The sequence below is a fragment of the Catharus ustulatus genome, chromosome Z (genome assembly GCF_009819885.2).
Source record: "Catharus ustulatus isolate bCatUst1 chromosome Z, bCatUst1.pri.v2, whole genome shotgun sequence".
NCBI classification, from domain to species: domain Eukaryota; kingdom Metazoa; phylum Chordata; class Aves; order Passeriformes; family Turdidae; genus Catharus; species Catharus ustulatus.
Window position 1 is genome coordinate 42,816,212 of NC_046262.2, and position 22,935 is coordinate 42,839,146.

Sequence of the window (22,935 nt, forward strand, 5' to 3'; positions counted from 1 at the left end):
CAGTTTTTTCTCAGCTAATAGCTTTTCTGGTGGAAAATAGTTGATCTCTTGTATGTTTATGCAGTACCTGTGAAACTGAATGTGCTAGTATGTCACAGCAGTGCTACAAATATAGAGTTGGTTTTTCATAATCTCGGAAGCTTCTATATTATTGTGTTTTAACCCATAGTAGAATACATCTGAGCTCAGTAGAAAAAATAATCCTTATGCTGCATTTCCAGTAAAGTAGTTAAGCAAGCTAATTGCTTCCTATTCGAATATTGTTAAATATTGTTGCACGGTATCATTTAGCATTGTTCAGTATACACTGGTAGATTTCAGGATGAGATGAAATATGGAGAAATAGTAAGTTTCTGTAAATAATTTTTTTAATTTCATAAGTTCTTATGAATTCCTGACTGTGAATGTCTTAAGTTAGTTCTTTCTAAAAACTGCAGATTACTCCCTACTGATTTTTCCTTGGTGCATTGCTCTTTGTTGCTGTATTGATTGTTCCAAGAAGTTAATGGGTACAATTCATGAAAGAATTGTCAGTGTTAGATGTAAATGCATTTTTCTGTGTAACAGTTTTACCATATCTCGTGGTATGTCACCTTTATGTTCGATGATTTAGTAAGGCACAAGCTTAAGCTACACTTTTCCCCTCATCTGGATCACTAGTTAGGGGCATTATTCTGGTTTAATCCCTGTGTGAAAACTGACAGTAATTTCCAAAACTGAAATAAAAGAGGGAAGACAGTGATGACTCACAGATTAGACAGGCCCTGTCTCTCACAGATTAGCAGTGACCTTTCTTAAGGAAATTATCTGATCTTACCTGCCTTGTTTGTGGACAACACTGAAGTAGTGAATTCTTATGCATAAATGCTTCTGGCCCAAAAATGTTACTCTGAAATAAGTTAACCTGTAATGCTTTGGTTTTTTTTCACATGATCAAAAATTTCTGTAATTAAATCCTGAAAAGGATATTGAAAAGCTGTCCTCACTTACCTTCCTTATCTGGAGGAATGTGATGACTCAATACTTTAGGAATTTGATGATCTTATGTAGAAAGAATTTCCAGAAACTTAAGTAGATCTATGAATCATCAGATCTGTGAACTCTCGACCTACTCAACAAGTTGGTGGTATGAGCAGTTATTGCAGTGAAATCAGTGTTTTTAAAACCTTTTGTGTTGCAATTTATTCAAAATACTTTTTTTAACTTCTGTGGAGTGAGTTACTCTGCTATGTGTGTGGGAGCATGTTATTTCTAACCAGTGGAAAGAGTTGATTGATGCTTTAACTTGGTAAAGGTAGTACAGTTTCTTCTAAGTTAGTAGTCATACTTCCCTGTGTTGAGCTCAGTGGTTTTTCTCTTTGTAGTTGGCATAGCGACATGGTACTTTACTGTGACTAGGAGATAAAATAGCAGCTCTTGTATTTGTTTGGCTGTATATGTCCTGTGCTACTGAATGTTTTCAGAATAACAGAATGTGAAGGAATATCCTATTGCATATGAAAACAAGCATTAAAATGAGACTTGGTTACGATAGAATACTTCTGTTTCATAATCAAGCTACTCATACTTCACCTGTTTTGTTTTTCAGAGTACTGTAATTGAAAGTGCATCTTCTACATTTGAGGAAGGACAAGTTCTTGATTGAATGGTGGATTAATAAGTGGTTGTCTCATTGTAAGACTAAAAAGACGCTATCCTGGAAGTTGGAAAGAACTGGATTTTCACCCTAGTCCAGCAGCTTTGCTGCTCACTTAAACACAGATGAATGAAGACCCCATTTGGAAAATCACCAGGTCAGCGGTCCAGAGCTGATGCAGGTGAGGTGTTCTTTCTGGATGGTTTTCTCTGCATTTAATGGATAAAAACTGTTCTTACTTTATTGACTCTTAAAATATGTTAATGATTTTCAGCAGATGCTAATGATTTTAAATGTCATCATTCCTGTTTTGAAAGAAAATTTACTTTTATTCTAGAAGATCATGGCTTGAAAAGAGAAATGTAAATTTAGCCATACAGATCTGACCTTCCTATTTTGTGTTGTATCAAAAGTTATTAGTCAGTAACCTTTGTGGGGATAGCAACATACTTTTTATAACCAGCCATTGTGAATTGTAGCTTCTATGAAATTCTCAAGAAAACAAGTGCACGAATGTAATTGGGAAAGCTCAGTTAACTTTTAAAATACCTAAGTGATAGATTTAGGTGCTTCCAAATACATGTTTGATTTGTTGAAAACTCAAACTGATACTGGAGGATTTCTCAGTAACCCTTTGGAAACTTCAAACTTGTATTTTACCTGACACTATGTCAAAATTTGCTGTCACTTACTTAAAGCATGTACTGATTCCAATAGTAATACAGTTGACTTTCAAGTAACAGCTACAGGTTTCAAAGGAGAGATCCAGTACAAAGTCTTAAATACTTGGTTTAGTGACCAAATGGAGACAGTGATGAGCAGAACTCCTCAGGTGTCAGTATTGGGAGCAGTATTGTTTAACATCTTATTCAGTGGAAGGGATGGTGGGATTGCTTATCAGCAGGTTTGCTGGTTTGCTGATAACACCAAGCTACGTGTTGCAGTCTGCATGCTGGAGGAAAGGGATGCTATCCAGAACAATCTGGATAAGATTGAAAGGTGGATTTCTGCATGCCTTATGACATTCAACAAGCCAAGTGCCAGGCACTGCGTCTGCATTGGGGCAATTCCAAGAGCAAATACACCCTGGACAGAGAATGGACTGAGGGCAGCCTTAACAAGAAGGACTCAGGGTTGTTGGCAAATGAGATGCTCCACATGACCCATCCGGATATACTCACAGTCCCAGTGGCCTCTCGCATCTTGGGCTGCATCAAAAACAGCATGACTAGCAGGCTGAAGGAGGTGTTACTGCCTCTCTAGTCCACTCCAACGAGACACCCCCTGGAGTACTGCATCCTGGGGTATATGGAGTTTAGCCGGGGCCCCTAACATAAAAATGATGTGGACCAGTTGCAATGAGTCCAGAGGAGGGCCATGAAGATAATCTAAGGCCTGGAGCACTGCTCCCACAAGGACAGATTTTAGGAGCTGTGGTTGTTCAGTCTGGAGAGAGAAGGCTCCAGAGTGACCTAATTATGGCCTGCATTAAGTACCTGAAGGGGACTTAAAGGAAAGCTGAAGAGGAACTATTTACAAGCTCATGTAATAACAGGACAAGGGGAAATGGCTTCCAACTGAAAGAGGTTAGGTCCAGAGGATGGCCATGAGTGACTAAAGGGCTGGAGCTCCTCTCATGAGAAAAGGATGAGGGTTGCCATTGTTCTGGAGAAGAGAAGGCTCCAGGGAGTGCAACCTTTTTGTTTTCTTGTAGGTGGGACTTACAAGAAAGACAAAGAAAGGCTATTTGCCAAAGCTTTCAGTGACGTTAGCTGAGGCAATTGCTTTAAACAGAGAGTACAGTTAGGTTTGAGTATACAGAAGAAATTTTTTGCAATGAGTATAGTGAAAAACAGTACCAGGTTACCCAAATGTGAGTGCCTCCTCATTGGAAATGTTCATGTTCAAAAGGATAATAAGCAATTTGATCTAGTGCAAAGTCCCTTCTCCCATCATAGGGACAAACCATGTAACCTTAAGAGGGTCTGTGAAATTACCTAGAACACCTTTAAAAGAAGAAAAAAGTTACTTGAAGAAGTAATTTTTAAATCAAATTTGCTGAACTTTACAGTAAAGCATTATGGATACAAATATCTTATTTACTGCCTTCCATTTTTAAAGGTAGTTGTGACTTGCCAAGAAGCTTTGCAAACAGGACACAGTGTTCCAGAATAGCTATGTCTTAAGTAGAAACTAGGATTTTAAGTCTTGCCTGTAAAATTGCTGTCATCTAGAATTGGACAATAAAACAGTAATGTAGTCTTAATCAAGAGGAAACATTAATAAAAGAAAAAGGTACAGTGAAAGAGTGGAATAGTCTATGTATTTGATATGTTAGTCGTGTAAAATAACAAAATTGCTGGATTCTAGGAGGCTTTTGGATCATGTACAGGTTGCAAAAAACAGTCTGGAGGTAGAGATAAACCAGTGATAGTGTCAGGTATATATTCATGTAGGGCAAAATTTCATGCATTAACAGAACATTTTTCAACTGACTTTGATTTTATGCTGTTGTAGTAACACTACAGGTTGGTAGCATCTTTGACAAAACCAGTTTTCATCTGTCCTGCCTGTCTGCTTAAGAAGGAAATGCTTTTATGTGTTATAAAGTAGGTGTAAAAGAAGAGGTAGATTTATAATATCTAGACTTTTGAAAGCTCTCTCTCTGGGAAACATACTTTGTACATAGTTACTTTTTGAGAAACAAAGGGTAGGATTGAAGATGGAGAAAAGGAGGAAAAGTAGATGTTTAAATTTTACACAGCAGTAGAGAACATGGCTACAGACTCCAGGGGTTTGTCGAAGAGTTGCTTTCCATGATACAGTTTCAGTGAATCATACAGGCACTCTTGGCTGTGTGCCTGCCTGTCTCCCTAATTAGTGTGTTGCTGTCCCAAATATAGGAGAAATACAGCCTTTAAAAAAAAACCTAGTATAATTGATTGTAAGGTAAGATGCAATTACCCCACATTAACAAAATTGACCCTTTTGAATCTAATGATCACCGTCTAAGGCTGTAAAAGTGAATGACACGGTCCTCTGGAGTCCTTAGCATTGTTCTCCGAGAAATATAGAATCCTACCAAACTGCATAGGAGCAATTGTGAAGCCTTTACTGGATGGATGGAAAACATAAAAGTATACTGTCTTAGTCAAGAAAACTTTTAACACATATATGAGCATATAATGATTGAGTCATATATGAGCATTTGTTGATTTTCACCTGTTAAAGCAAGTGTAAATTGTTTTTGTATTGTCTTTATGAATTAAGAAAAGATCACAGATGTGAGTTGCTAAGAATTGCAGTGAAATCTTTTCTGCAGAGTTAGAATTTGGTTTATGTCTGTACTTCTTACCTATTTCGGTTAAAAGACCTCCCTCCTCTTTTAGGTTGGAAGCTGAGCAATACTAGCTCAACTAGTTGTGAATCTGCACACTGAAGTGTTTCTTAGATCCATGAAAGTAATTCTGAAATAGTCTCCAGATACAGAGTGGAATTACTGCTGTTCCCACAGATGATTCTGAAATACAACTTAAAAACACCTAGGTTTTACTGCTTGTTGTAAACATAGGTGATATTCAGAGAAGTAAAATATGGTTGCTGTTCTCTGAAGAGCCTGTCTGATTTTCACTGTAAGGAGCAGAATTAATGATCCTGAAGGAGTCTGTGAGCCTGCAGGAAGTCTGCACTACAGCAGGTTTCCTGGCAGGACCAGTGGCCCTATGAGAGAGGAGCCCATGCTGGAGCAGGTCTGCTGGTGGGATTTGTGACCCTGTGGAGGGTCCCACTGCAGAGCAGCCTGTTCCAGAAGGATGGCACACTGTGTAAGAGATCAAGGTGGAGCTGTTTGTGAAAAACTGTAGCCCCTGAGACAGATTCATGTTGGAGAAGTTTGGAGGACTGTCTCCTGTGGGAGTGAGCCCACACTGCAGTGGGGAGTGAGTTCTTCCCCTGAGGAGGGAGAACTAACCCTAACCTTGAAGAGAAAGAGAGAAGCAGCAGAGACAATATGTGATTAATTGACTGCACATTCACTCCCTGTCCCCTTGTGCTACCTGGGAGAGAGGGGGCCGAAGAAAATTGGGAGTGAAGTTAAGCTCAGGAAGAAGGAAGAGCTGGGAGGAAGGTATTTTTAAGATTTGGCTCTATTTCTCATCTTACTCTGACTTTCTTGGTAATAAATTAATATTCCCCGAGTCAAGCCTGTTTAGCCTGTGATGGTAATTGGTGAGAGATGCCTCTCTGTCCCTCTCTTGACCAGGGAACCTTTGTATTTTTTCTCCCTTGTCCAACTGAGAGAAGAGAGAGAGCAGTTTTAGTGGGTGCTTGGCACCCAGCCAAGGTCAGCCCACCACAGCTTCATGTGCACATAGCCAATGTCTACCTCTCTAGAGCCTTTTCCCATTTTAGCAGGTCACTGATCAGGCATAGCATGAAGTGTTTGAATTTTCGTTCTGACATTCAAGATGAAGGCTTTTATATAAGTTTTAAAATAATTTTTCAGTAATTCCAATATCTTTTATATTGTAGGTCATGCAGGAGTGTCTGCCAGCATGATGAAGAAAAGAACATCCCACAAGTAAGTTGTTAATATATTTACTAAAGAATAGCTCTCAGTATCTGGAAGTACCATTCTAGAAATATATCTGTATTGTTCCACTCTGTTCTTGAAAATTGTGGGATAATATTCAGTCTGTATATGTGTATAGTGTCAGACTATTAATTCTTTCCGAAGGGTAGTAGTAAAGAAAGCCCCACAGATAAAGTTTCAAACATTGTTTTGACTGTTAATATTATATTTTTCTTGAATACAATTTTGAATTTCTTTCTGGAATCTGTAGAGAAGGATATTCAAGCCCGAACTTAGCTAGCTATGTCTATTGTAGGATGTCTGTTCTCTGGCACAGAGTTCATGGAGTCACCAGGTCAAAAAAACTGCAGATCATGCTTACTAAGAACCCAGCTGGGAAGGAATCTCAGATATATCTAATCATGTATGCACTGTAACTGTAGTGTTGGAAAAGAATTTTCATTTTTTAAAAATAATGTACTCAAATGCTTCTGTACGGAAGCTGCTGTTAGTATGTGAAGGAAGGATACCTGCTTTTGCTACACTTTCATGGCATGTATTTTTCCATCTTCAACATTTTAAATAGTAGCAGTTGAACACTGGTGAGTAGCTGTGTGAAACTAGAGGTAACTTTCTGGAAACAATTGGTCTTAGTGTCATGCAGCAAGATACCATATCTGGTGAGAGAAATCTAAGGTGAGTAAGTGAGAAACTTAAAATATTACTAGCTGTTTGTAAGTGTAAAGTCATGTAGTGTGTATCAATTACAAGCAATTTGTTTGGCAGGTGTATTTTCCAGAATTAATCTAATTAATTACACTGTTAACAGTGTTAACTGTTTCCCAGAGACAACACTTGATGTTAAACTACTCTGATGCCTTCCACCAGCTCATCATTATCCATTCTTGTCTATCTTCATAGAAGGCAAAGAGAAACATTTTTTTGTCTAGGGGCAGGTAGAGTTGGTTAAAATTTAATTTCTCTTGTTCTCTTTCAACCGCTCAGAGAAAGGAGTGTATGATGGGAAGACTATCAGAGGTGGGTTGCCTTTTGTACTTGAGGGTGGCTAGATTTGTCTTTAATGTTGTGTTAATATACAGTTATTTAAATAACTAAATAGGCTGTAAATTTGTTAGCATAAAGGCTTTGTGGGACATAAGAAGTTTTCATCCTAAGTGACATAATTTTGAGATATTTAACTTAAGCATCCAGCTTAGTTTTATGTTAATTTAGCCTAGTTCAATTGTTTATTATTTAGTTAAGGTTTTTTATACCAAGCCAAGATGACTTCTTGTGTGCTGCTTACTGATTTGTCTGAGAATGAGGTAGAGTAGTAGAATGTTGTTTGTATTTGTAGTTTACCATAAATGAGTAGAAATGAATATGATGTAATACTGTATGCTGATACTACTCTGAGCCAATATGATAGACTATGAGTTAGTAATGTATATTTTTGTCACTGATTTAACTATTTATTTAGTTAACTCCACATTTAAGGAAAAGGAGAAAGAAGCCTACTGGCACTCAAACGCCATTGAGATTTTAGAGATTTGCTTCAGAAGGTTTGTGGCAGAGGAGGGTGCAATGCATGACTCAATAATTGAAGTTGTGATAGAATGAGGAGTGTGGATAGCGTTCTGAACTCTTTAATGGTAGTTAAGCATTGAGCCTTTTGGAGGTGGCTCCCGTGGTTATCGGACAGTTCTTCCAAGTGCTCTGTCAGTGGGTAGTGGTGATCTCCACCAATATGAAGTTGACCTCACTGGGATCAGATCAACCAGTAAACTCACAGATGTTATTCTTTCGACCCTTAGTGTATAAAGACAGTGCAAGATCTAGCACACATATGAAACAGTCCTTTCTTCATAGGCTCTCCAGATTTCTTGTAGTCAGCAATTCAGAGACTTCTAGGTGTAGAGTATAATTGCAATTTAACTACAAGGGAACATAGACATTTTGAAATTTTGATGCCACTTTAAGTTAATATACTCTTGGCTTCTGCAACATCTAGAGCTGAAATTCACAACTGAGTGATTTATTTACTTTTGAAGGAGTCCAGAATGCACTTTAAAATTTCTGTCTTAATTAATGTGCCTCATAATCTGAATATTGTAAAAAAATAGTTAATAAAAATTTTCTGATCATCATTCTGTTATTAGTCATAGACATTAATAAGATCACAGTTGTATTAAGTTTTGTATACTATTTTCAATAACTTTTCTGTTTTCTACCATGAAAGATTTGAAAGCTTTCTGACTACTGCTGCTGTACTGTTTCTATAATGTTTTATAGTTTTCATTCCAGTTTTTCACAGTTGTGTGTGTTTTGCGTATCTGAGAGATGTGGTTTTCTTTCATCCTTCTTTTTATTGTTTTCCCCCCTTGTGGTGTTTTACTGAGATGACATGATCAGGAAAAAAAGCAGTCAACAACCAAACCTAAATGAGTAACTTTATGGGATACTGGGCATTGCTATTCCTGTTTTTCTGTATGCTGTGTTTTAAGCACAACCCTCTGGTAATGGCTGATTTTTCTTCTATCAGTCTTCTGCAGTTCTGCAATACCTGCAAAACCTCTTGTTTCCCAGGCAGCAGTTAGCAAATTGAAGTTTGTGCAAGGACCATATAACAAAGGTTTAACATCTGGGCATATTTCCTTCTGACTATGTAGTCTTTAGAATATTTCCAAAGTATTGGTTCTGATAATGAAACTTTTTCACATCAGGTTTTACTTAACAGCTTACAGCCTCCAAGATAAAGAAGAAGATCAGAAACTTTTGGGAATCAAAGGGCAGTTTATAATGAGGATGTGTCTGATGTGTCAAGAACTATTTCCAGGACTTGCTGTTTTCTGTTTTTCCTGGCTTCCTGTCTTACATGTCTAATTGCTTTCAAATATTCAAGAGCAAATATCTGTGCAACTTTTAAAATTTATTTTAGTGAAAGAGAAAGAAACATTCTGTTGGACTTTCTAGATAGAGCATCACGGAAGGTTATTTGTGTAACTTGATTCATTACAAAAAGGCCACACTGTTGCAGAGAGATGGTTACTTTGTTGTCTTATTGGAAGTACATTCATAACTTATTGATAGTTAAAAACTTTTGCTTGCTTTCATTACTATGTTCAGCTTCAAGAAGTAGGATTTCCTTGGTAATATACTAGTTTAAATATCTAATTTATTACGGTATGAACCACTTCAAAGGAGAAGTGCGCAGTTGTTCAGTAATGAAACCTTTAAACAAAAATTTGAACCACAAGTACACCTAGCGAGTGCTTGACTTGTAATTAAATTCCCAATGCTCTTTGCTCATGAGGCATTTTAAACGTAGTTTAAGACCTGGTTGAACTCAGTAATGTTGTCTTCTTCCGTCTTTTTTAGAATGAGTGTAAAGCTTTTTGCATTACTGCTCCAAATTAAATATTAAAGTGGATTATGCTTTGTAGGCAGAAAGTAAAGTTGTCTGTAAGCTTGTCTGTAAGTTGTCTGACTATCAATAGGATTATAATCTTTTTCAAAGATGAAATGATAAGCAACATAAACTGCTTAAATTAGACAAAATAATGTCAGTTGAAACTTCTTTTATTTCTAGTTGTTTTTATTCTCTTCAGAATGAGGCAGTGTTCCATTAGCTCTAATTAAATTAATGCAATACAAACTCAGTTTTAGTGTGCTGAGAACCAGATCTCTGGCCTTATTTTGTAATAGTAAGCTATTACTGACACTTACTACAATTAGAAACACACATATATATATATATATACTTGAACAGAACTAGAATTTGAAAATGCATTCCAGTTTTTGCAGAAAATTAGAACCAGCCTTGTGGGAGAGTCTATACTTACAGGAACTCCTGTTCCAGTTATCTGTGCTGTCAAAGTTAGGAATGCAAAACTGCAGTCTGATCTTTGACAACCTCAAATGATAACAAAAGTGAAATTTGAAAACAACCTTACCAAGATCATTGTGGTGAATTAAAGTCTGGAAGTGGGACAAATACTGAAGTTAATTATTTATCTTGTTTTAAATAGTTATGATTACAGTTATGATACAACATTAAATATTCCAATATCATATTGTGAGTGTTTTGTTCTGAAATAGTGCTTCCAAGATTTCAGTGGTATGACTGTTATCTGTATTTTTTTGGATAGGGACTTCTATGAAAGCATTCATCATACCTGGAGACCTTTTTCTTTGATCACTATCTCTAATCTAAGGAAGAATATTGCCTTCTGCAACTGATTGTCTTTTAGATGTTACTGTTAAGCTAGTGCATATATTACTGCCATTGAAATTATGTGTGCTACAAGTAGTAGCCCAAAAAATTATTTTACAACTAGATGACATCCAGGAGAATTTTGTATGTTGTCATAATGCCCCTTAATTTCTTCCATTTGTGTTCAAATTTGTCAATTTGTGTTTTTAATAGTTGGACTTGTATAACACTTTCAGTGATTTGGAGCTGTGAAATAGCTTACATTAATTCATCAGAATAACAACTGTTACTTACCAGAGGGAATTTCCATGCCAATTCCATGAAAATATAAGAAGGAAAAAAAAGTTACATGATCTGTTTTCCACATAAAGGAGTACCCTTTCTATGGCCATTTACATTACATGCCATTTTTAATTTTCCGTACTAAATATGGAAGTGTTGTTGCTGTCATGTGTCTTTAAAACTATTTGGAGTCAAAATCACCTGTAAATGAAGTAGCCTAAATTTTCTTTAGGTGTAAACAGGTCTGGTTTAGGGAAAATAAACATTTTGGAAGAACTTCAGTAGCAACGTAATGTTTGCACTGACTTCTTCCTCCTGGGAAGGGGTTGTTTACTGTTCTGTGGAGAGCAACAAGGTAGTAAAGTTGTAATATTGCCAGCTAACTTTATGCTTTGAGATTTGATCAGGTGAGTTTCACTTTCGACATTTAATGTAGCAAGGGTTAGAACAGTTATTTTGGCTTAGGCAAACTAGATTTAGAATTTACTGCTAGAAAACTGGCCTTATGTAGCATGTCAAAAATGTGTCCCTACTTTTGTTTTTCTTTTTTCCAGTAAAGCATGATAAGCGTTACATGAATGAGGTGTACTAAGCTATAGAACATATTGTCATGCAAAAGCATACAGCTATTTTCTTAAGTAGAATTTTGAGCATGTATGTACTTGTTTAATATTAATGTTTGTATCTGTGTACAGAAAACATAGAAACAATGTGGGACCAAGCAAACCTATTTCTCAACCACGAAGAAATATTGTAGGCTGCAGGATACAGCACGGATGGAAAGAAGGGAGTGGACCTGTAACACAATGGAAAGGCACAGTTCTTGATCAAGTTCCTGTAAATCCCTCTCTCTATCTCATAAAGTATGATGGATTTGATTGTGTGTATGGACTAGAACTTCACAAAGATGAAAGAGTTTCAGCACTTGAAGTTCTTCCAGACAGAGTTGGTAAGTGTTTTGGGTTTTTCTCCTAAATAAATACACATATTGGCTGACATTTATCACTAAGTGTTTTTCACTAATCCCTCCAGACTTCCCCAAAAGTAACCTGTGACCACTTAAATGTTACTGGTCAATTTAATTTTTGTCTCATGGCAGGTAATCTAAATCCTTTAATTTTTTATTCTATTCCACAAAGTTTTGATGATGCTACTGAGTGCAGTTGCTGTCTTCTATCTCTAAGTAGTATGCAATGCATTCTGTGGTTTTTTTGATTAACATAGATATTTCTGTTAAAATTTCAACTCTAAGCTATCTAAACTATGTTGACTGTTTTGTGTGTCTAACAGGGATAAGGTTACACTTTTTCTTGTATTACCACCATGTACTTATAATAATGGCAGGAAGGCATTTTCCAAGTAATTTAACCTGACTAGTAGTAATGCTTTTTGTTTTTCAGAATTAGCACTGGATTGTTAAACTGCAGATTTTTCAATCCGCTAAGTTTGATATCTACTCAAGTAAACAGTAGATTTTAAATAGAAAAAAGCTGTTGCTTCTTCTAACTGCAAAGGAATTGGCAGCAGTCTGTAGGGGGTTGTTAGGAGGAGCCTAACCCCGAAGCTGAATTAATAACATCATAGAACTGCTCTGAGATAGGCCTTTTGTTTCTGCTTTTCCCTGTCCAGTGTCTAGTAATAAGTTCATTTGGTGCTCAGTTGATTCCTCCTTAGCTTGTATTATGATTGTTCAATCACAGGGAGTACAAGAATTCATTGTTGCATTAAAAACATTCTGAAGTTCTTAGTTCTGCAGCACTAAACTCTCTGAAATTAACATTATTTGCTTGTGTATGAATTTACTAACTGTCAATCAGATTTGTACATTAATCAACATAAAGATTATTTTTTACAAAGATACGTATCTGTGCTTTTGAATGAATGTCTGAAATGCTGTCATTTCAGCTACATCTCGAATTAGTGATGCCCACCTGGCAGACACAATGATTGGTAAAGCTGTGGAACATATGTTTGAGACAGAGGATGGCTCAAAAGATGAGTGGAGGGGGATGGTTTTGGCTCGAGCTCCTATTATGAACACATGGTTTTATATTACCTATGAGAAAGATCCCGTCTTGTACATGTACCAGCTCTTAGATGATTATAAAGAAGGTGACCTTCGCATTATGCCTGATTCAAGTAAGTAGGCCAGTTACTGTTGTCTTCTGGCAGTTTTTTGTATTAAACATTTAGCTGCGGTTTATTTATGGACAGGAGAGCTGACAAACAAGCATCATATTTGTTATTTCATTTAACTTTTTAAAGTATCAGAACTAACAAATGTGGTAGTACAACAAAGAGAACATCTGTGTTAACTGCTCAAATATTTAACTTTTCTTGGCAGTCACATATGCATGGTAATGTTTTCTCATAATTATTCTAATTCTGCTGAAAATAGGTGTTTTGTACTTAACATAAAGTGAAGGCTATGTTTTGATTTTTTAGTGGAAACTGACAAACTGGAAGTCTTTCACTGCTGTTTTCTTATAGAAGTATCACATCTTCTGGAGTTGGGTCTTGAATTGTGTCTCTGAAGTAGTTGATGTGGGAGTGACTCTTTTGGGTCAAACTAATAGAATAAGAACAATTTCACTGAGCTTATGTGTCTTCAGTGTGAAAAACTTCTTGAGAAGTTGCTTGTGGGAAATAAGTTCTTGTTTTTTAAAAATTAATTTTCTCTCACATTTGCAGCACACTAGTAAGAAAAATATTTCCTCTTAGTATTTTTCCTCTCATTTTGAATGAGAAGTCATCAGCTTCTTCTTCTTCAGGACTTCTATTAATTTAGAAGGATTTTCACACAATCAGTATTGTTCTAGGGATTTAGATAGTCAGTACAAAGAAAGTGATTAAAGAAAATACTTTGCGTTTACTTCTCCTGCATAACAAAACTGTTTTTGACAGAAGCCATCTGGGATTTAAAAAAAAACAGTTGTAGCTAATACATACGCCAAGCACTATGTAGTCAACCACTACAGTTATCTAATTAGTAATTTACTGAGTTTGAGATCATCTTCTTTCAGATGCACCACTGGTAATTATCTACTAGCAGAATAAAAAAGTGATACTTATTTGCATAACCTCTGTGCTAATGATCTGTGTTTAGATTACCCTCTTCGCTGCCCCTAGTCAAAAGCAACATTTCTGATGCTTTTAAAGAATGAACCACAGATGTTAATGGAAGTGACCTTCCTCTTCTTAAAGAAATAAAGCAAGCTCTTTCAGACTTGAATGTTAAAATAACTTGTTCTTTGTATTAACCACCAACATGGACTAAGAATGTATTTTAAGTCTACTTTGCTTTCTTCCATCTTGAGAGTAGAAAAAGTTTTTATGCTTTCTTTCCATTTAAATCTTAATTGCTTTTAGTGCACTTTACCCTCTGTGCTCACCAAAAGATGATTGCTTACTGATTTTCTACACACTTTCAAATATTTGTTTCCTTCCTTGAATGTGGATGCTTTCCAGATGTTTTGAATCATGTCCTTGAGTCAACAATTGGACGTTAGTATTTTGGAGTAGTATTTTTCAAATCAGTATTTAGAATATCTGCAAATACTTCCATAAACTTGATGGAACTTGCCATATTATTATAGATAAAATTTCTAGGGTACTGTCCCTCTTCGAATATAGGTTCTGCACATGTGGGGAGACCAAATAATAAATAAGTTGCTTTAATCTTTTTTTCCTTTTTGTAAGGAGAAAATATGTTACTGGATCTGATACTAAAACTTTTGCTACACTTCTAAGTGAAAATATAGAAATTGAACCTGCATCTTTGCCAAGAAAGAATCTTCATATAAAACTGATACTAAGAGGATAATAACTATGTGGGATAATGCATTTTTAGAGGAACTGAAACACAAAATAGAAACTTCTGTTTGCAAAAGAATTTTTTAGTGTAAATTCTATTCATTCATTTATTCATTAAGTGTGAGCTATTCATTTCCTGTTGTTTTTAGTGTTATTTCTCTTTTGAGAGCTCTTTCACAGCTCTCAAAACTGAAAATAAAGTGGATAGACTCTGTTAGGGATTAATGCAAAATTGTAATAAAGTTGTTATTTTAAAAGCTTATGATTTCCAGAATGAAAATAGTACATTTTATATGACAATTGCTTTAGAAAGTTTTTCAGTGGAATACAAACCACAAGTTTGTCTGAATTAGGAATCAAAGAAGAAGAGCTGAGAAAGATGTGATTAGTTTCCTGTTCTCCATACAGTACTTTTTACCCCTTTTCATGTTTGTGTTGGTGTGTTACAAATCACACCTTTCATTATCCAGATTATCACAGGGAGTGTCTGGTTAGGTTTTGCCTGAGAGGAAAGTAATACAATCACAATTCACCAAAATTATTCAAATACCCCCTGTTAATAAGGAGTTTACACCTTCAGTAGTACTACCTTTTGAGGAGTGCTACTGTTTTTGTTGTCAAATGCATACATTGAACCTTTGAGTAATGTGTGTGGAAAGAGTGAAGTTAGGCTACCTTTCTGCTAAGGAGGTCCAATTTCTTTTTCTGCTCATGGCTTAAATTCAGCTATCTACAACCACTTTCGACAAGTTGTGCATACACCTTCCTGTCAAAAATATACTTCTTTTACCAAAGTGCTGTTTGTTTCTTAATAAAACTGAAGACAGTATTGCTTGAATATTTTCTCTGCAACTACTTCCTACAAGCATGGCAATTGTTAGGTGCTTGTCTGAATGAAATTGATTAATCTGTTTGCAACTTTTAATTGTTTTGTATGAGTTTTAAGGAAGATTCTGCAGTTGTCTTCCATAGTGCAAAATTTTGTGTCTACTAAAGCATACTGGGTTTCTGTTACAGATGATTCACCTCCTGCAGAACGGGAACCAGGTGAAGTTGTGGACAGCCTGGTAGGCAAACAAGTGGAATATGCCAAAGAAGATGGCTCGAAAAGGACTGGCATGGTCATTCATCAAGTTGAAGCCAAACCATCTGTCTATTTCATCAAGTTTGATGATGATTTCCATATTTATGTCTACGATTTGGTGAAGACATCCTAGACATCATCATGAACTTTTGCCAAATTTGTGGAACTATTAAATGTAAAATTTGTAGACACAAAGACTTGACTGCTTTCCAGTTTAATGAAAGCTTAAATGTCCCTGCGAACCCACAATCTCTGCCAGCAAAACTGTTTTGTTCTGAGTGATACAAACATGACACATTTTGTGTAAGAGAACTCCTTTTCTTGAAGGAAGTCAATTTGTTTGGGCAGGAGGGAGTTAAAAGCAAAGAACAGCTGCAAATTCAAGCTGTGTAAAGTTGATCTAGTATTGTAATCATTAATCTCAATTTTTTTCATAGATTTTGACTTTTTCTTCAATCTTGCACTCACTTGTTCAACTGCCACATGCAAGTGTAGTTTGATATTTTGATACGCCTTCTTTTGTAACATTAAATTTAATTTCTTGGATACTGGCAGTCCTTGTTTTCAGGGTTGGGACAGAGATCACTGTTCTGAAAGGTTTAAACAGTTTGTGCAGTATCAAGGTGTGCCTAACCCAAGTAACATCAATATGCTGTGTTTCTACACCTTATTTCAAATTTAACTTTTTAAGAACTTGCAGTGCGTGGAAATGCTTGTGCATTTTTTACTAGTCACAGGGCAGTAGGATAACAAGTGTTTGGATTACACACCTTTCAGTGAAAAGGCTTTAAACTATAAAATTACATTTAATCTGTATAACCACTTAATTAGAATATGCAGGTTAATGGCCCATATTTACAAGTTGTAGGAACCAGTAAAGTACATGCAACAAGGCTGCCTTCAATCCTAAATGTTGTACTTCTTTCTTTGTTATACACACTTAGCAAAACCCAAGTGCTTGGTGCCACAACTGTAACAGTATATATGCTACTTCAGAAGACTTTAGACTACACATTGGCATCAGTAGTCTCTCATTTAATATCAAATTCTAGCAACCTGAATGTTTTTGTGTGGACTTAGAAGCCTAACAGTAGATAATATTTTACATGGTAAATACAATCTCATGCCAGGGAAGTGGGAGGGGGTGTCCTTTTACAGTGAAAATGTAACTTTAGAGAAGGAGAAGCATTTGTTGCCTTCTGCTCAGTCTGTTGCATTCCTTTATGTTGGTTTGCTTTTAATAATTTTGGTTCAAGAAGGCATCTTCCCAGTTTATTCTTTTCTGACTTTTCCACATAAGGAGTGTCTGGACAAATCTACAGTTTAAACCTGTTGTTGCCTTTTGTGGTGTACATTGTACTTGCTTTGAGGTGTGCTGTTAACATTAATTTCATTCTATGAACACTAGAGTTCTGCATGCCAGTGGTCTACTATCTAATGGAAGCTATAGGCAGTCTCAGTGGTTCAGTCATCTGCATTAGATTGTGGATGTAAATAGCAGCCCACAACTGCAAAATCTTTTCATGGTTATAATCTTGCAAGATAGTTGTAAATGAAAATTAGGGTTTCTTAAGTGTGGCAGCTTTTAAAAACAATGGAATTGGAACAACAATGCAGCACACCAGCAAGGTTGTCATGTTACAGTAAGGCAGAGCTCTGCAAGTTTCAAAGAACTGCTTCACAGAAGTACAGGATGTGAAGACAGTTAACACTGTTGATGGAAGTAACAAGTACCCTGATATCCAACCATGTGCCATTAGTGGAAGAATGCAGGAGAGGTGCTGTTAATCAGAGGACAGAGGTGCAAATGACCTCTGTTGTGGGTATTCTTGATATTGAGGACTCAGTGGTTTAAGCCCCTTTCTGTCCATTTTTTTGCCTGGTTTCATATTTTAGCCTTAAGGCTTGTGCCTCATTATGCTGTTGAATGGTAATAAATACTCTCCGTATAAATATGATATCTTAATTCTTTGTCCATTGCTACTATATTGCATTATGTCTAGTATTTCATCATGGGCAACCAAAGGCAGGCTATTGTCTTTCAGTGAATAGCTTCTCGATGCAGTCCTTATGCAGTAAGTACCTGAGTCGTAAATGTTTCTTGTGTTTGAACAAAGTAAGCAGATTTGCAACACAAGTGTTTTCATCCTGCAGATCTGCTGTGTTTTCTATTGACTCTTAAGAGTCCTGCATGTAAATCTCAAAGCTGAGCCTGGCTCCATGAGCCCAAGTTGATATTTGTGGCACAGGAATGGGTGAGTGTATTGATTACACATGAGATACATGAATAACCTAGTACACTGAACTTGGGGCTATATATCTGAGGAATAAGAGGTTCGTTTTGAAATATCTGAGGTTTAGGTCTACTAGAACACTTTCAGATTAGGATTGCATTTGTGGGTTTTCTGCAAGCCTATTGAATACACTATGTATTCTGACAAGTAGAGTGTAACCTACAAACTGTAAATTTCACGGTGGTTTTTTGGTGTCCCCCGTTGTCTGTTGTGTGGGTATTTTCTTTTAACTTTTTTTGTTCTTTTTTCTTTTTTTTTTCTTTTTTTGGATAGCTTAAACCACAGTTTTGAGGCTTGAGACTAATTCCACTCCCTGCCCATCTGCTTTGGGCTTTGTTTTTAGGCTCATGTTTCAGATCTGCATGCAGTGCTTGCGTTACCCTGGTAACTAAATGTTGGTTCCTTGTTATAGGGGTTCAACATTACTTTCCAAAATCACATAGGGCTTGTGATGGCACAAGCCATGGATCTTTGTATAAAAGTTATTCACCTTTCACATTTACCTGCTGTAGTATTGTTGTATATTGTGTGTGTGCGTGTGTGATGTCAGGCTGCCATGTAAAACTTAAAAGGGAAAAAAAACCCAACTTAAATGCAGACCATCCTTTTTTGCATGCTTAGAGGGTTAGAACATTCAATGTAACAAACTAAAGTTGCATGTTAAGATGTTTAGGTTTTTGTTTTGTTCTGTTTTTATTTTGTGTTCAGTTTTTTGTGAATTTGCTTATTGTGCTGTTTTAATGGTTGTTAGTAGGATTAAATGCACCGGTGAGACGAGCATAGTGCCAACGGAAGGTAATTTTCCAGTTGTATGTGTCATACAGCATTTGAAGGGACCATGTATTCTGTTGAAGAAAAAATAAAATTTCAGTTGAATAGCAGAACACTACATTCTTCTTCTTTCTTTTGAGTGCCAAACCCTAAACTATGTTGGAGTAGAGATGGGGAAAACCCTTTTTTTTTGGAATAGGTAGAAGCATTCTTTAAATGGATTGTTTAAACATAGGGGCTTTTTCTTCAGAGAGAATGTACTAGTTGTGTCAGGAAAAAGAATTAGGGTAAAAACAGTTTCTGGTTCCTTGAAAATGCTGTGCTTTTTGTATTTTACATCATTAGTGCAATTTGGATGGTTCTTGGTATGTGTATAGTTCAGAGGTCTTCGTGTTCACATTTTTAAATTAGGTAATTATTTCATCTTTAGAACTTGGTTTCTTTATTTTTATTTTATTTTGAACAATGTAGACAGTTCCCTGTTCTCTGCATTTAGAAGTATAAACACTTTAAATTGTTACTTAATTCTGTAAGTAATTTTTATAATTATGATGTAACTCTATCCTTAAAACATTTAAAATAAACCCTTTATGTGCAACTTATGCCTGTAAACTTTGTTCTCACAAGGAAAACATAGTGATGTGATTTCAGATTATGAAGAAGCAGTTTCTTCATTTTTCTGACTGAAGGATTTATTATTTTAATGTTGAGCCATGTATGCTGTTATAATACTTGCCCTATGAAAATGTTTGTTTGCAAAGCCAAATTTTTATTATTTTTTCCAAATATGTGTAAGTGCTGGTAAGATGGAACTTGCCTAAGGAAAAGCATACTGTTAAATTGTATTTAACTAAACACACACCCCCCCCTCACCCCAGGGCTGTGCAAGTCTGTGAAGCAGTCTATTTCCAGAGCACACAAAATATCTCGGCAGTGGGGAATTGCAGAAGCATTTGTCAGTGTTTTGGTGATACATTCATTTGCCTTGAATTAAAAAAAAAAAAAAAATTAATGAAGTGTATTTTACTGGTGATAAAAAATAAAGTTGATGCCTGGAGGCAATGAACAGAGAAGATAATATCACCATGTTGTGGCTTTTCTAAAGTCCTGTAAGTTGTTGTGAAGACTTTTTGTGGTTAAATTACTAAGGCAGGCTTTCCATGTTGAATAGATTTTCTTTACTACTACCTCTTTTGTGATAATAAAGGGTGCATGGCACTAAAAGGATGTGATATAGTGGTGGACTTTGTAGTGTTAGGTTAACAGTTGGACACAATCATCTGAAGGATTTCTCTTCCAGCCTAAATGGTTGTGTGATTCTAAAACATGTTTTTGGTGCTAAGCTCATTGGGTCTCATGCTGAAGAACATGGAGTATGCTAGCATGCATACCCAAGCCTCTTCCCTTAGTTCAGCATCCAGTTTATTGTATCCTGTTGGCCCCGACTCTGCTCCCAGTGAAGATTTATACTGTGTACATCTGTGATTAGGGAGAGTCTAAGACTTTGCTGTAGCAGGAGTATCATCTGCAACAAGCAGGTTTATCTCTGTGACCAGTCTGTTAAATTGTAGTTAAAAATAGTGTAGTTAAGAACTAAAATGTTGAGACTAATGCCTGAACCTGTTCTGCATTACCACTAATAAAACAACCTCAGTTTGGTTGCATTTTCCTTTGTATAGAGAAAAAGAGAAGCCTCATAAAAGCATAAATATTTTTGTTGTCTATAACTGCGGTAATGAACTCACTCCTGAGAGCCGGTTACTTGCGAGCGCACTCACAAGCAGCTTAAATGTCAGTGCTTTGTAGACAGTAATGGGTCCTATTCAGAGCCATTGCTTTAATGCTACTGTACTGTATTTTCACATCTGTCAGGTTCCTCCTTGCCCATATGAACAAGTTATATTTTCAGGGAAAAAAAAAAAAAACTGCTCTTTGCTCAGTGAGTTACTTATTTTGTCATAATTTTTATATGCTTTTTGTAAGCAGTGGAGCCATTGATGACTTCAGGGGATTCTTGTTTTCTGGAAAATACAAAGTTCAGTAAGGATATTTTGGAGAAGGTTGGGCTGTTGGAATTTAAGATATTAAGGTCTAAAAGGAGGAGTAAGAACAGGTAAAGGAAATTACAGGTGTATTCTTTCATCCTCAAACAGTGGATAATAAAAGATTTTTACTGTTTTGCACGCTTCAAAGCTTTTTTTGTTTTGTTTTCAATCTTAACTCATTTTTCTTTTAGTAAGTTCCTGCCTTAGCACAAGGATCACTTAACCTCTTTGCCAGTATCAGTATCTTACCATTTTAATTCATTTCAGGATTTGCAGCCTGTGGAATTTGTCAAGCTACTAAGCATTTTTTTCAAGCTCTGGTCTTAACATTGCCTTGTGGGTTTCCTGATTTCCAAACAGGGTGCTGTCACAATCTGCTCTACCTGAGCAGGAGTTGCAATGGGTCGTTTGACCCCAGGGTGCAAAAGACAAACAGCAGGAGACTAAAGTTTTATTCAGCAGCAAGCAGCAATGCAGTTTATTGAGTGCCAACAACTCAGTTTTGCAATAGAGGGGGGAGAGAGAGAAAGGAAACAAAGTAAAAGGTGAGAGAGAGTGAGAGAGAGAAGGAAAAGGAGGGATGGGGAATAGTTACCAACAGATGGGATGACGTCCTTGTGGTCTTCAGGCAATAGATGTGTCTTCCATCCATGGGGAGAAAGGGATCTCAAAAGTCTCTTCAGAAAGTCATCTTTTTATAGTCCTTCTCCAAGGTGAGTGGCCTCTGGCCAAAAGGTGGGAAGATTTATGGACTATTATGTACGGACAGGACAGAACACTACAGCCAGTACCTTGCTTGAGAGCAATGCACCATGGCAAGCAGCAATCACTGACAAGCACACCTGTACACAGTCCCTTGGCAAGCATCCACCTTGGCCAGACCAGAAACTCCTGTCCAGAGTGAGCACTGGGGTCCTGGGGTCTCAGTCTCTGATGATGGCCGTGAGGCAGATCAGGGAAACTTTGGACTGACCCTTACAAGTGCAGAGCAGCATATGCACAATGTATATACAACAGAAAGCAGCTGAGGTCTCAGCAGTGTGAGATGGTGTCAACACTTCCCCATTCTACAGATTTCAGTACAGATCTCTGCACATCTTTCTTCTGATATCAGGTATGATTTGCTTAACTTCACTTACATGCAACTTCTGTGAATGGTTTTGCAACATCACTGTTTCAAAACCTCTATATTTTGACACTGGTTTGTCTCACCCCCATGCAATTAATCCTTAGATTTGTTTATATTCAATGGAGTTTGACTTACAGGCCCTTTTTGAATATTGTGATGCCATTGTTCCTCGGGCCTTTAGACTGATTTGTTCAAAGCTGACTTTAGTAATTAACATGGACATCTTCACATTTACTTTTGTTTGCCTAATCTTGTTATTTCCTAAGGATGTTCCACCCAAATCTGACAGGTGAGAGGCATTTTTATTTTAATTTTAAAAAATCAACACAAACTTATACTACTTTAAACACTCATTCATGTTGATCAAAGTGAATCTCTGTAAACAGCCACTAGGGAGACAATGTTTGGTTTTTTGGTTTGTTTTTTTTTTCTTTCTTTAATGGAAGATTGCTATTCAAAGGTTATACTTAAAGTGTTGGAAGAAGGGCAATAGCAAATTTTACAAGCAACTTTTTGATACGATGCCACACATTTTATTATGGAAATTTGAAACTGTCTTGCTGGGAATTCTCAATATTCTTCGGCATTTTTCATTTCATTCAGGTTTATGCCTTGAAAAGACGTCATTCTGCCTGACACAAAATTCTCTTCTATTATTATTAGTGCAGCTCAGTGTATTGTCTACTCAGTTGCTGGTAGACAAAAAATAAAAAAGGGAGTTATAGTGCAGTTTTCTGAAAAAGTGAGGCAGAAAAGCTAACTACTCTGATTCAGAACTTCTGATGGTAGGGGGAAAAAAACCCAAGCAATATCTTGGACCCATTATTTACAGATTGAGAACTGAGAAAACTATTTCATTCCAAAAAAACTGAAAGGAAGATTAAACAGGAGGATGCTCATAATACATGAAAATGCAATGTATGAAGTTTTACTGGAGAGAAAAGTTAAGATTAATTACAATAGGTAGTGCTTTCTAATGCTGTAAATCCAAATATTATCCCAGCCTTTAACTAGATATTAACATTATTACTAGAAGTGTACATAGGTGACGATTCTTAGCATTTTGGCTTCCACAGATTTAGTTTACACGTGAAAATT

At 36.4% G+C, this 22,935-nt stretch overlaps 1 protein-coding gene across 2 annotated transcripts in view; it reads left to right on the forward strand.

Moving 5' to 3' along the window:
- SPIN1 (spindlin 1) overlaps positions 1-20,337 on the forward strand; it is a 53,221-nt gene extending 32,884 nt beyond the window's left edge. For both annotated transcript variants that reach the window (XM_033085527.2, XM_033085528.2), the window contains exons 2-6: positions 1,589-1,817; positions 6,167-6,215; positions 11,397-11,650; positions 12,607-12,840; positions 15,532-20,337. In XM_033085527.2, the coding sequence (XP_032941418.1) occupies positions 1,766-1,817; positions 6,167-6,215; positions 11,397-11,650; positions 12,607-12,840; positions 15,532-15,731 (789 nt within the window). In that variant the 5' untranslated portion in view covers positions 1,589-1,765 and the 3' untranslated portion in view covers positions 15,732-20,337. The remainder of the gene's footprint in view (positions 1-1,588; positions 1,818-6,166; positions 6,216-11,396; positions 11,651-12,606; positions 12,841-15,531) is intronic.
- The last annotated feature ends 2,598 nt before the right edge of the window (positions 20,338-22,935 follow it).